The 15,177-nt window shown below is 38.7% G+C and overlaps 1 protein-coding gene across 5 annotated transcripts in view; it reads right to left on the bottom strand.

Moving 5' to 3' along the window:
• Window positions 1-15,177, bottom strand: part of NSUN6 (NOP2/Sun RNA methyltransferase 6) — a 51,085-nt gene that overhangs the window by 18,123 nt on the left and 17,785 nt on the right. For all 5 annotated transcript variants that reach the window (XM_053572179.1, XM_053572178.1, XM_053572175.1 and 2 more), the window contains 3 exons: window positions 13,470-13,551; window positions 9,976-10,095; window positions 5,039-5,183 (listed from right to left, as the gene is read on the bottom strand). In XM_053572179.1, coding sequence (XP_053428154.1) covers window positions 5,039-5,183; window positions 9,976-10,095; window positions 13,470-13,551 — 347 coding nt within the window. The remainder of the gene's footprint in view (window positions 1-5,038; window positions 5,184-9,975; window positions 10,096-13,469; window positions 13,552-15,177) is intronic.

The following is a 15,177-nucleotide window of genomic DNA, read 5'->3' as shown; positions in this document are numbered from 1 at the left end:
AATGGTCACTTCATATTTTTTAAGGGTAATACTCAATATGATGAGATTTAAATTATTAATATTTATGCACCCAACCAGAATGTGCCTCAATTTATAAGAGAAACTCTCACAGACACGAGCAACTTGATTTCCTCCAAATCCATAATAGTCGGAGATTTCAACACTCCTTTGGCAGTGTTGGATACAGCCTCCAAGAAGAAGGTGAGCAAAGAAATTTTAGATTTAAACCTAACCATCCAACATTTGGATTTAGCAGACATCTATAGAACATTTCATCCCAACAAAACTGAATACACATACTTCTCATCAGCCCATGGAACATACTCTAAAATCTATCACATCTTAGGTCACAAGTCTAACCTCAGTAAATTTAAAGGAATAGAAATTATTCCTTGCATCTTCTCGGACCACCATGGAAGAAAAGTTGAACTCACTAACAACAGGAATCTGTATACTCATACAAAAACATGGAAGTTAAATAACCTTATGCTGAATGATACCTGGGTCAGAGAGGAGGTTAAGAAGGAAATTGCCAAAATTTTGGAACAAAACGACAACGAAGACACGAATTATCAGAACCTCTAGGATACTGCAAAGGCAGTCCTAAGAGGGAAATTTATAGCACTGCAAGCCTTCCTCAAGAGAACGGAAAGAGAGGAAGTTAACAACTTAATGGGATATCTCACGCAACTGGAAAAGGAAGAACATTCCAACCCCAAACCCAGTAGAAGAAAAGAAATAACCAAAATTAAAGCACAATTAAATGAAATTGAAAACAAAAGAATTATACAACAGATCAATAAATCAAAAAGTTGGTTTTTTGAAAAGATCAATAAAATAGATAAACCTTTGGCTAACCTAACCAGGAAAAAAAGAGTAAAATATCTAATCTCATCCATCAGAAACGACAAAAACGAAGTAACAACAGACTCCTCAAAAATTCAAAAAATCCTTAATGAATATTACAAGAAACTTTATTCTCAGAAATATGAAAATCTGAAGGAAATTGACCAATACTTGGAAGCACATCACCTTCCAACGCTTAGGCAGAATCAAGTGGAAATGTTGAACAGGCCAATATCAAGTTCTGAAATACTATCAACCATACAAAATCTCCCTAAAAAGAAAAGCCCGGGACCAGATGGCTACACGTCACAATTCTACCAAACCTTTAAAGAGGAATTAGTACCTATATTACTCAACCTGTTCCAAAAGGTAGAAAAAGAAGGAAGACTACCCAACACGTTCTATGAAGCAAACATCACCCTGATCCCCAAACCAGGAAAAGACCCAACAAGAAAAGAAAATTATAAACTAATATCACTAATACATATAGATGCAAAAATATTCAACAAGATCCTAACAGAATCCAGCAACTTATCAAACAAATTATACATCATGACGAAGTCGGTTTTATCCCAGGGTCTCAAAGCTGGTTCAATATACGTAAATCTATAAGAATAATTCAGCACACAAACAAATTAAAAAACAAAGACCATATGATTCTCTCAATTGATGCAGAAAAAGCTTTTGAAAATATACAGCATCCCTTCATGATCAGAACACTTAAGAAAATTGGTATAGAAGGACATTTCTTAAACTGATAAAGGCCATCTACAGCAAACCTACAGCCAATATCATATTGAATGGAGTTAAATTGAAAACATTTCCACTCAGATCAGGAACCAGACAAGGCTTCCCATTGTCTCCACTGCTTTTTAACATTGTAATGGAAGTTTCAGCCACCGCAATTAGGGAAGAAAAGGCGATCAAGGGTATCCATATAGGGTCAGAAGAGATCAAACTCTCACTCTTCGCAGATGATATGATTGTGTATCTGGAAAACACCAAGGATTCTACTACAAAACTCTTAGAAGTGATCAAGGAATACAGCAGTGTCTCATGTTACAAAATCAACATTCATAAATCAGTAGCCTTTATATATAGCAACAATAGTCAAGCTGAAAAAACAGTTAAGGACTCTATTCCATTTCCAGTAGTGCCAAAGATGATGAAATCTTTGGGAGTTTATCTAATAAAGGATGTGAAAGATCTCTATAAAGATAACTATGAAACTCTAAGAAAAATAGCTGAAAATGTTAACAAATGGAAAAACATACCATGCTCGTGGCTGGGAAGAATCAACATTGTTAAAATGTCCATACTACCCAAAGCAATATACAATTTTAACGCAATCCCTATTAAAGCTCCACTGTCATACTTTAAAGATCTTAAAAAAAGAATACTTCGTTTTGTATGGAATCAGAAAAAACCTTGGATAGCCAAGACATTACTCAGAAATAAAAACAAAGCAGGAGGAATCATGCTACCAGACCTCAGACTATACTACAAATAGGTAGTGATCAAAGCAGCATGGTACTGGCACATAAACAGAGAAGTAGATGTCTGGAACAGAATAGAGAACCAAGAAATGAATCCAGCTACTTAACCGTTATTTGATCTTTGACAAGCCAATTAAAAACATTCAGTGGGGAAAAGATTCCCTATTTAACAAATGGTGCTGGGTGAACTGCCTGGCAACCTGTAGAAGACTGAAACTTGACCCACACCTTTCACCATTAACTAAGATAGACTCTCACTGGATTAAAGATCTAAACTTAAAACACGAAACTATAAAAATACTAGAAGAGAGTGCAGGGAAAACCCTTGAAGAAATCGGTCTGGGCATTTTTATGAGGAAGACGCCCCTGGCAATTGAAGCAACTTCAAAAATACACTACTGGGACCTGATCAAACTAAAAAGCTTCTGCACAGCCAAGAACACACAAGCAGACAGCCCTCAGAATGGGAGAAGATTTTCACAGGTTATGTCTCCGACAAAGGTTTAATAACCAGAATCCACAGAGAACTCAAACGTATAAGCAAGAAAAGAAGAAGTGATCCCATCACAGGCTGGGTAAGGGACTTGAAGAGAAACTTCTCTGAAGAAGACAGGCACACAGCCTACAGACATATGAAAAAATGCTCATCATTTTTAATCATCAGAGAAATGCAAATCAAAACTACCTTGAGATACCGTCTAAGTCCAGTTAGATTAGCCCATATCACAAAATCCCAAGACCAGAGATGTTGGCGTGGATGTGGAGAAAAGGGAACACTTCTACACTGCTGGTGGGAAGGCAAATTAATACATTCCTTTTGGAAAGATGTTTGGAGAACACTTAGAGATCTAAAAATAGATCTGCCATTCAATCCTATAATTCCTCTACTACGTATATTATACCAAGAAGACTAAAAATCACATAACAAAGATATTTGTACCAGAATGTTTATTGCAGCCCAATTCATAATTCCTAAGTCATGAAAAAAGCCCAAGTGCTCATCGATCCACGAATGGATTAATAAATTGTGGTATATGTACACCATGGAATATTATGCAGCCTTAAAGAAAGATGGAGATTTTACCTCTTTCATGTTTACATGGATGGAGCTGGAACACATCCTTCTTAGTAAAGTATCTCAAGAATGGAAGAAAAAGTATCCAATGTACTCAGCCCTACTATGAAACTAATTTATGGCTTTCACATGAAAGCTATAACCCAGTTATAACCTATGAATAGGGGGAGGGGGGAAACGGAGGGGAGGGATGAGGGAGGATGGGCAGAGGAAGGGTGATTGGTGGGATTACACCTACGGTGCATCTTACAAGGGTACATGTGAAAGTTAGTAAATGTAGAATATATATGTCTTAACACAATAACTAAGAAAATGCCAGGAAGGCTATGTTAACCAGTGTGATGAAAATGTGTCAAACGGTCTATAAAACTAGTGTATGGTGCCCCATGATCACATTAATGTACACAGCTATGATTTAATAATAATAAAAAAAAGAAAATGAATAATATCAAATAACGCCAAAATAACAAATACTGGTGAGGATGCAGAGCAATGTGAACTCTTCTACACTGTTAGTGGGAATGTAAATTGGCATAACAAATATAGACAATGATTTGGAAATTTCTCAAAAAAAAAAAACAAAAAAAAAACAACAAAAAACACACACACAAAAAAAACTACCACATGATGCAGCAGTCCTACTACTGGGTATACAAGGCAAAGGAATTAAAATCAGTATCTCAAAGAGACATGTGAATTCCTTCGTTCATTGCAGCATTATTCACAATAGCCAAGACAGGGACGCAAGCCGAAGTGCCTACCAACAGATGAATGGATAAAGATGTGGTCCAGATACATAATGGAATTAACAAAAAAGGAGAATATGTTAAGCCTTAAACAAAAAAAGAAAATCTGTCATTGGTGACAAAATAAACTTGCAGGACATAAGGCTAAGTGAAATAAGCGAGACACTGAAAGACAAATACCAGATGTTCTCCCTTATCTGGAAGTTGAATACGTAGAGAAACAGCAGAATGGGGGGAGGATGGAAGGGAGAAAGATGCTGCTCAAAGAGTATAAAGTTTCAGTTAAGTAGGTATTTGAGATCTATTGCGTGGAGTGGTGATTACAATTAATAGCAATGTATTTTATAGTTCAAACTTACTAAGAGTAAACTTCAAATGTCTTATTACCACAATGATAAGGCAATGAATAGGTCAGTTAGCCTGTTGGAAACATTCCACATCATATACAAAATTGTATACCTAACAAAATATCACATTGTATCCTACTAATATATAACTAATATATACAATTACGATTTTTCACGTAAAAATAATAAAGACAGGCCGGGTGCAATGGCTCATACCTGTAATCCTACTACTCCGGAAGGCCAAGGTGGGTGGATCACTTGAGCTCAGGTCTTTGAGACCAGCCTGAGCAAGAGCAAGGCCCCATCTCTACTAAAAATAGAAAAGCTAGCCGGATGTTGTGGCAGGCACCTGTAGTCCCAGCTACTTGGGAGGCTGAGGGAAGAGGATCGCTTAAGTCCAGGAGTTTGAGGTTGCTGGGAGCTATGATGCCATAGCACTCTAGCCTGGGGCAACAAGGTAAAATGCTGCCTCAACATAAATAAATAAATAAAATGAAAATAATGGAAACAAAACAAAATTTAACTCACCTTTGGTGTCCTCAACCACATCAAATTTAACCGCCTTTGTTCCATCAAAGCAAAATGCCCTGATGGAATTCAGCCCTAATAACAAGGCGTTCTGCTTTATTTTTTCCACTTTGGTGAAGATTTTATCCACTGCTACCACTACTCCCTAAAAAGAAAAACAATGCAGAAAAAGTAGAAATAAATGTTAATCTAAACAGTCTTGAAACTGAACAATCAAAAAAATGGTTAAAAATTATGGCCTTCAGTTTCCTACCATCCCTACTTTTAAAACCAAATTCATTAACCAAATATATATCCGATTTACATCAAATACCTAAGTCTTTGCATCTAAAAAGCACATTCTTGCCAGAAAAATAGTTTTATAAGTACCTTTAATCAACAAAACTCAAATTCAAAAAGAAAGGATTACAATCTTCTAAAATTAAAAACCATCCCTCAGAGGTAACCATTAAAACTCATCAACCTGATGTGCCTTGTTCACCTCTAAGAACATGAATTAACGCTATGAGACGGCTGCTTTATGGTGCTCAGAAATGCATACAAACAGTACTAGTACAACTGATCCTCAGTCTGATATTTTCCAGCTGTGCAGACAAGATTTCTGTGAATTCTGGCAACTCGAGCCAGGAAAATATGACCTACAATCTCTGTATGTCATAGCAAAATGTTCTGGAGGGGTGTAAAAAACAATTTAAAAATAATTTTGTATGGTAACACTTCATGGCCTTACCTCACAGCAAACTCAAACTCCTGGGCTCAAGCAATCAATCCTCCTGCCTCAGCCTCCTCAGTAGCTGGGACTACAGGCACCAGCCATGATGCCTGGCTGATTTTTCCATCTTTAGCAGAGACAGGGTCTTGCTCTTGCTCAGACTGGTCTTCAACTCATGACCTCAAACCATCTTTCTGCCTCATCTGTCCAGAGTGCTGGGATTACAGCTGTGAGCCCATCATGCCCAGCCCCCTTGAAAACCCAAAGAATTATCAACTACTGATCAAAAATGGATCTGTTGATAAAGTCTATCATCTGGCACTTTGGGGGTGGGAACACAGACAGCACATCTTTTATCAAGTAAGTTAGCTAGAGCAGAAGGATTTTGTTAAGCCTTATGGAGGTATATTTTTTACATCCCAAAGTCTTGTCCCAGGTAGGTAAAATTTACTTATAAACTACTGTTAAGTACCATGAAGGTAACTGGTGAGTTTCCTAGATTTCTATTATCTTTCATACACTTTATAAATCTGTGCTAATTTAGAAAAGTAGTAGCAACTGGTCCCCTAGCTCTCCCTTTAACGTCCTTGCTACACGCTTTACCCATCTTAGACTCTGTGGCACATGACAACCACCTCAACTCTCACACCTCTCTTGCATAAACACGACAAAAAACACTATTTTGTCAACTTCAGGTCTGACAACAGGTAGCTGAAAAGCATACAACCATACCAGCTAATCTCACTACGAACTGATGACCACTACCTCCACGAGGCCCTGAGTGAAGGCTGGAATTCTCATGGCATGTACATGGCCCAGTTTAGCACACATCTTCCTAGCTTCCTATTTCATATCTTCTCAAAGCTCCTGCTACCTCCTTCTCATTCTTTCACTGAGAAAACTGAGACAGTCAGAAGAAAACTTCCTGTCTCTTGCCAATTCCACCAACCCAACAACATTTGCACCCATGCACTTGGTCTTCCCTTCTGCTTCCACGGATAAGATGCCTCCTGTTACCACCGAAGGCCACTTCGGTATCAAATCCTAACCCATCTCACCTATTCAAAGATACTGTTCCAGCAATTCTCCCCTCTCTCAAAGGTTATCAGTTTTTCCTCTTAATGCCTAATTTTGTTAGCATACATTGTTCTTTCTTGTCTTAAAAACTCCGAGCCCCATGACTTTCCAACTAGCCCCATTTCTTGGCTCTCCTGCACACTACCTTCCCCCCAAAAGGAGCTATCTCAATTCACTCTTTGATTCCTCCCATTCTCGATCCAAACCAGCATTTACACTAATCAAAACTGCTCATGACAAAGTCACCAATGACCTCCACACTTCCAAATCCGGTGGGAGTTCTCAGTCTGCTTCTTAGTTGGTTTGTCAACAACCACTGACACGTTTCACCCCACCATTGTCTTCCCACGCCTCTCTTCGCATGGCTTCCAGGGTATCCACGCCTCTGTTTTCCTCCTACACTGCGGACATTCCTTCTCATTTTCTAATCTCTGAATGTTGATGTTCTATACCCTGAAGTCTCACTCTTCAGACCTCCTCTACTTTCTTTCCACCCATTTATCAGCTTGATGGCTTTATGTATCATTGATACGTCAATGACTTCCAAATTTGTATCTCCAACCCAACCGTTTCCCTTCTACTCATATATCCAACTGCCTGCTCAACTCCATCACTTGGATGTCCAATAGACATCTCCTTTTGACACATGTAAAACTCAATTTGTTTTTAGCTGCAGAACTTGCTCCTCCCACAGTCACATCTATACAGTAGGAAATCCATCACTCCACTTTCTCAGGCACAAAACCTCAGGTATCACGCTGGAATATTTTCTCACTTCCACAACCCACATGCAATCCACCCTCAACATACCCAGGATGTACTAACAGCTTTCCCTCAACATACCCAGGATGTGACCACATCCTACCACCTGCACTACCCCTACTTCCCTGACATAAAGCCTTCCACCTCGTCTGTTTCCATCCTGCCTCTATTACAGCTTGTTCCCAATCCAGCAGCCAAAATGATACGTTTGATCTTAAGTAGACTTATAACAGTCTTGCACTCAAAATCCTCCAGATTTCCCCTCATTCTCAATAAAAAGAATCCCAACAGGTCCTACAAAGTTGTTCTACCAAGGACCGGCATCAGCAGGACCTTCCTCATCTCTCTTCCTCCCCCTAATGCCCTCGTCTGCAGACCTTCCTCATCTCTCTTCCTCCCCCTAATGCCCTCGTCTGCAGACCTTCCTCATCTCTCTTCCTCCCCCTAATGCCCTCGTCAGCAGACCTTCCTCATCTCTCTTCCTCCCCCTAATGCCCTCGTCTGCAGACCTTCCTCATCTCTCTTCCTCCCCCTAATGCCCTCGTCTGCAGACCTTCCTCATCTCTCTTCCTCCCCCTAATGCCCTCGTCTCAGACCTTCCTCATCTCTCTTCCTCCCCCTAATGCCCTCGTCTGCAGACCTTCCTCATCTCTCTTCCTCCCCCTAATGCCCTCGTCTGCAGACCTTCCTCATCTCTCTTCCTCCCCCTAATGCCCTCGTCTGCAGACCTTCCTCATCTCTCTTCCTCCCCCTAATGCCCTCATCTGCAGACCTTCCTCATCTCTCTTCCTCCCCCTAATGCCCTCGTCTGCAGACCTTCCTCATCTCTTTTCCTTCCCCTACTCTCCCTTTCCCTACTTCATTGAAACGACTGAGAGTCCTCTAACTAGGTAGGGCCCCTGCCACCTTCAGCACTTACTGTTTCCTCTAGCTACAACGTTCTTTCCAGATACTTCTGTATTGCTCTTTACCTCCAGCTCTTCCCTCAGATACTGTAATACCTTCACAGTGTGGACCCTTCTTACCATGTCATTTAAAACTGCAAACACATTCCTCTCCCCCCAATAGTCCCTATTCCTCAATCCTTCTTTATTTCTCACCATACCCTTTACCATAATCATTAATGTTGTATCTTTTATTCATTTATTATGTGTCTTCTGTTAATAAAATGTGGGTGATTACAAAAGCTCTCAAACACACAAAAATCAAGAAACATAAAAGCCATGCAGATGGAAACAGATGAAGCCTTCCCAGTAACATCGATAAGTGAGCCAAGTTTAATCCTGCAAGGGTAAATCAGAAAGGACACTGATGACCATGTTTCTTGGAAGTGAAATACTAGACCATAACATGATCTGTCTCAAAACTTTTGTAGTGACCCACGTGTAAGCTTTACGAAGACGAGAACACTGGTCACTATAGTGCAATACTATTTTCCTGGCACATACTAACTAGTTTTTCAATCAGTCAACTCAAATCTGACTCCAGATTGAGGAGTTTATTAAAGACAAAGACACTGGCATGTATAAGGATTTTAGAAATCACTTCGTTTACAGAATTCAAAACAAACAGGAAAGATGACATCAACTGGCCATATCCTTCCAGAGTTGAAGAATCTCAGTTGAGGAACATAATGGTTCCAAGGCCACAAGGAGTTTCACACACAGATAAAACCAGCCCATCAGAAAGGAAAACACCTTCCAATCAAAAAGCAATGAAATCTGTGCTGAAGTTATCCAAAGACAAACTTACTCATATTTTGGGACAACAATTCCAAGTTTATAATTAAGCCAGATGACGAGGTTTATATGACCCTTAAAGACAAACACACAAATATGTACTGTGCGTGTATGGCTATGTCCTTATCTGTTTATGTATCTGCGTGAATGCATCTCAACATATGTACATTCTTCACATTTTGATAATGCACTGTCAAGTTAACTTTTAGTGGCAGAATTTATTTTAGTAAACTATGAAATTTTATGATTAAATATGAAAAAAACTCTTACATGTTTTAGTTCAACTTAATTTCATCAGGAAGAGTTCTATCCTATAATTTTATTTAAAAACTAGGGAATTAAAAAAGGTCTTGGGCGGTGCCTGTGTCTCAAGGAGTAGGATGCCAGTCCCATATGCCGAAGGTGGCGGGTTCAAACCTAGCCCTGGCCAAAAACCACAAAAAAACAATAAATAAATAAAAAAGGTCTTGATTCAGTATTCCTAAGTTACACTGTCTACTGACAACTGAATAGTCCTTACTTTGGCTGAATCTGAAATAAATTAGGTTATGGATGGCTATGTGTTTCCTAAGTTACACGTAGTTCCACCTTCACTAGGGAAACACGTTAACACTCAGAGCATGGTTCTGCTGTGACGACCATCTCACCTGGTCATGCATTAGTGCTGCAATGTGTGTTGTTTTGCCTCCAGGTGCTGCACACAAGTCCAGGATCTTCTCTCCAGGCTGAGGATTCAGGACATGACTCACTAAGGCAGATGGTAAATTCTATAAGAAAAAAAATGCACTTAATCATTGATGATTCAAAAATCACTTTTAAGTTCAGAATCAGTGACCACAAAGAAACCTTTGCAAGTAACTGCAGTACAGCAACTCCACGTCTGCCAAGAGTAGAGTTTCTGTAAATATGCTGAGGTCAGGAAATTCAGATTTCCTAGACTATCCTATGGTCTCACAGGACTTACACACACAGAGCACACTTGACATAAACATGCACGATGAATCTGCCAGTCAATTTGGGGTTTCTGCTCTGATATCAGTGTTTTGGGGGGTACTGGCAAAAAAAAAAATCATATTTACTTATATTTATTGGTTCTCAATATTTTGATAGCCAGAAACCTCTACAGTTATGAGACTGATCTACATCTTTTTCCCAAAATCGTACAAAATTTTGCAATTCGGGGTGCTCCATCATCTAATTCCTATTTAAGAATCCTTGTTTGATGCTGCTAATGCCACCCAACGAGTGTATTTAGACTCCTAGCTCCCTGCCACCAGACTACATTTTCAGTAGGAGAAAAATAAAATGGAAGGGCTTCTAAAGCTACGAGATTATACAATCTAAACATATCTCATCTATGGCAATTAACATCATTTATTTATTACTATTAATTATATAAAGATTGCTACTACAAGACAATTGTCAGCTTTGTTTAAGATAGGTGAAATATTATCAAAAATAGTTCCTTTTAAAAATTACTCGGAAAAAAGAAAAAAAAGAAGGTAGAGGCTAAAACAAGCATGGAGTGATTTATTTTTAAAGCTGCAATAGTTCAGTTAATTCTTACCAAAATAATGAACATTGTTACAACCACTAGGACCTCCTCAAGAACTTTGAGAAAGTTGTAACATTTCTCAAGTGAATCCAAGATCACAACTTCAAGACAGAAACTCATTGGTGAAAAAGAAGTTACTAATAAACAAGTTTCCCCCTTTCTGAGAACATACAAAGCATTAAAATTAATGCAAGTAATAGAAGTATCAAGGGATACTAAATCTAGGGAGAAATTTTAATGAAGATATTTAGATGATTTTTAAAGTTCCTCCCACACACTATTAGTTGCAAGGAGGAAAAAAGATAATTCTGTTTTGTGAAGAAATCAGAGGTTTTGAAAAAGTGAGGGATACGTAGCTATGATCTGACTCCAGATGAGAAACCCTGAGACTTACCTACATTAATTTTTGTTCCATATGTGGACAACACTCTAAAGCAGCGGTTTTCAACCTGTGAGTCGCGACCCACAGGAACTGTATTAAAGGGCCGCAGCATTAGGAAGGTTGAGAACCACTGCTCTACAGCATTAATAATATACAGTAAAGGTAAATAAGTGAAAGAGTATAAAATATAATACAATCTGTGAATTTTGGCAAGTTTTCTCATATGACAAAGATTTCCAGGGGGTTCCAAAGGTCATCCCTGAAGTCTCCAGACCTTCATTCACAAATTTTACATAAGTATTACCTATATGTTGGCCACCTCTTTGTAAGATTTTGGAAGGTGGTGTTGCATAAAAATTAAAAAAAAAAAAAAAACTGTACATAATACACTCAGTACCCAGTACAGAATAAGCACTCAGCAAATATTACTTTTCTTTTTTTTTTTTTTTTTCAAATATTACTTTTCTTATTGTCATTTTTAATTAGGTTCACTAGCCAAATAATGGTCATTAAGATAAATTACATAAAATAAAATAGCTTCTACAAGAAAAATGACAAAAGATTAAACTCTATCCTAAGACACAAAAGTTGACTCCAGGAGTAAAGTCTCAAATCCTTTAATACTAGGTGACAAAGAATGTGGCTGTACAGTGCGGCTTGGATAGCATGAATCAGAAAAGGACTCACAATTTCTATTTTATAAAATCGTCATGGGGTGGCGCCTGTGGCTCAAAGGGGTAGGGCGCTGGCCCCATATGTCGGAGGTGGCGGGTTCAAACCCAGCCCTGGCCAAAAACTGTAAAGTCATCATTAAGCTGACTTTAAAGTTGGGGCTGTAGTTATAGGTAGCAAAAAAATGTTTAAAAAAATTGCACTGTGCAAGCTTGCTCTCTCTTTTCAAAAGTCTAAACTAAACTGCAATGAGCAGGTACCTGGCCCTTTACTGTGAAAGCAAAGAGAAAAGTAATGTTGTAGGAACTATCAGTAATGTGAGGGAGGTGCAGGTGTCACTAGCAATGAATGATTCAGGGCTATGTTGTCAAATGATCAAGATGTTTGAAATTATACAATAAGCAAGCAATAAAACCTAAAACTAAGCAAACAACAAACCAAACAGTAAAATGATTCATAAGCAACTATGTACTAGATTATATGTGTTACATCTATATGTTATGTGTTACATCTAGTGTTACACACTAATGTGTTACATCACCAGTGACGTGCAATTAGATGACAAACACAAATCTGTTTTTCTGTGTGTTGACACCAGAAATAATCTCTGAATCTATTAAATGTCTTTTGGTTAAATACTGTGCAGATGAGAAGGCACAAGGCATCTAGACTTGTGTTTGAGTTGAGATACCAACAATGACCAGTAGTGTGACCTTGGCCAAGAACCCTAACAGATCTAGCCATCCGGTCTTCAGTACCTGCATCTTACATTGGGAGTGACAGCAGATTGTAACAAATCAAATGAGTTAACATACACACCAGTGCTTAATAAACTGGATAAGGCAAAACAAACTGTATCACAGCAATTGATAATCACCTAGCAAAAATCTGATACTAGTAAACCAACTGAATCTTACTCAGAGTTACAAACGCTGAGTTACAAACACTCAGATGTATATCCAAATGCATGCATCATTTAGGGATTAATATTCTGAGATGGACAGCAGTAATTTAAAATGTTATTAAATCACCTTTGGGAAAAACAGGATAGAAAAAGTATTTTAAAAATCAACTGAAAAAAGAGTGCTTATAGGGGCAGCACCTTGGCTCAGTGGGTAGGGCGCCAGCCCCATATACTGAGGGTGGTGGGTTCAACCATCCAGCCCCAACCAAACTGCAACAACAACACAACAAAAAAAAAGCCAGGCGTTGTGGTGCACGCCTGTAGTCTCAGCTACTCGGGAGGCTGAGGCAAGAGAATCACCTAAGCCCAGGAGTTGGAGGTTGCTGTGAGCTGTGTGACACCACGGCACTCTACCCAAGGTGATAAAGTGAGACTCAGTCTCTACCAAAAGAAAAAAAAAAAAAGAGTGCTTTTTAAGTTTTTCTTGCTGCTTAACCAAAGGTAGATCAGAATACATATAGACCACAAAAAAATGCTAATAAAAGTTAAAAAAAAAAAAAAAGTTTCCGAATAACTCACTGATATATGTTTAAGTGTCACTAAATATTTTACTTTTAGAAATACTTACCTGTAAAAATAAGTAACTGGGCAGTACACTGTCAAATGAAGGGCTGAGATATACTGGTTCTGTCATTCTTATGCCTATACCTCTGGAAAATAAGAAATCTAACATTAGTCTATACAAACTACATTTCTGGGCATATAGTCAGGTGTAAGTCTAATGTAAGATGCTTTGTCTTTTTAAAACTGCTTTTTTTCAACACCAAAATACTTTAAGAGTAGTGCTGTGAATTATTTTCGAATATTTGCCTGCAGTAAAGTTCAAGGCCATCAGAACTGAAAAGGATAAAGTTACACAAATATTTTCATTTAAGCACAAATAAGTTTCTTCAGAGATTTGGGTAAACTAAAAACCAAGTAATCCCTGATTATTAATTCACTCTGATTTTTGCAGTAACAGATTTATGATCAATGTTATTAGCCTTCCCATTCCGCAAACATTTTGTGAATGCTGCACTAGCACTTTGTCAGTAGGTACTTTTATGAAAGACGAAAGAATTTAGAATCATGAACGAGGACAAACACGCTATACAGCCCTCCTCTCATCTCTTTATAGAATAATTGCTCGGTACTGACACAACCCCAAGGATGATCTTTCCACCTTTGCCCCACTTTGTGAACGGCAGTAGAGCTGATCAGAGCAGGAAGGGCAGGGACCCAGGAAGGCAGTGATGACAGTGATTCATAAAGACAAACACTGCAATCTGAGAGCGGCTGTTCCGACTATGAAAGGGGAGAAAAGAGCACACAGACGCTGTCACAGAAAGCCACGCCGGGCCTGGTGTATCAGGCCAACCCAGAGGGAACAAGAAAAGGAGAAACCAAAGCAGTGCTTCTGGGGATTAGAAGGACACAGAAAAAAGTAATCTCAATATAAAGGTAAGGATAAAAATCAAGATTTAAACCAAGTGTATGGGTACAAGCAAAGAAGGGAGCCTAAGTAGGGAAAGTAAGGATAAAGTTCTCAGAAACAGTACAGTAGAAAAATTCACAGATAGCTTAGGACCTAGCTTGTGAATAGATCTTGGAAGAAAGGCTTCTACACAGATAGGCTGTACCTACCTGATGTAAGCAGGGTAAGTTTACACTGGCCTTTAGAGTGAAATAACTTCTGTAGGTATCTGTGAGTGTCACTGCACTGGTATGACTATCAACTCTCCTTTCTAGCAGCCTTTGGCATGCAGTAAGTAACTGGTGGCTCCTTTATTCCTCTTTCATTCACCCCTGAAACTGCCTCACTCGTTTATTTTTCCCGCTTAAAACCACTAAGTCTGCACTTTTAATTCAGATGTCAAACTCAGTCCCTGCTCCAGTCAGGATCCAGTCAAACTACTATATTCTCTTCCCAAATAGTTTCTGCTCTGGAGCAAGAAACATACCAAGGAACCTTCTGAAATGTCATTGCCTCACATGTGAAAGTCAGTCCTTTGCAGAGATAGCTGGTGCTCTCATCTTGATCAATACCTCACCTCCCACCTGGAGTCTAGAACCATTATTGAACATCTTCAATTCTATGATCTGGTCACTCCTTAGTAATTTAAATGACTTTCTGACTTGCAAGATTCCAGTCCTCTGAAAAATACCAAAACTTTAAAATTGACATGCCTGCCTTCCCACCCCAGTTGCTATCTGGCATCTTAACTTCTGGTCCCCTCTGACTCCTTCTGATCATTCCTACCAGCACAAGCAAGTCCATCTATACAGCATTTAATTTA

Source organism: Nycticebus coucang, chromosome 20 (genome assembly GCF_027406575.1).
Source record: "Nycticebus coucang isolate mNycCou1 chromosome 20, mNycCou1.pri, whole genome shotgun sequence".
In the NCBI taxonomy this organism is placed as follows: Eukaryota; Metazoa; Chordata; class Mammalia; order Primates; family Lorisidae; genus Nycticebus; species Nycticebus coucang.
Note: the sequence above shows the minus strand (reverse complement) of the source record. Positions and strands in the feature narration are given on the sequence as shown.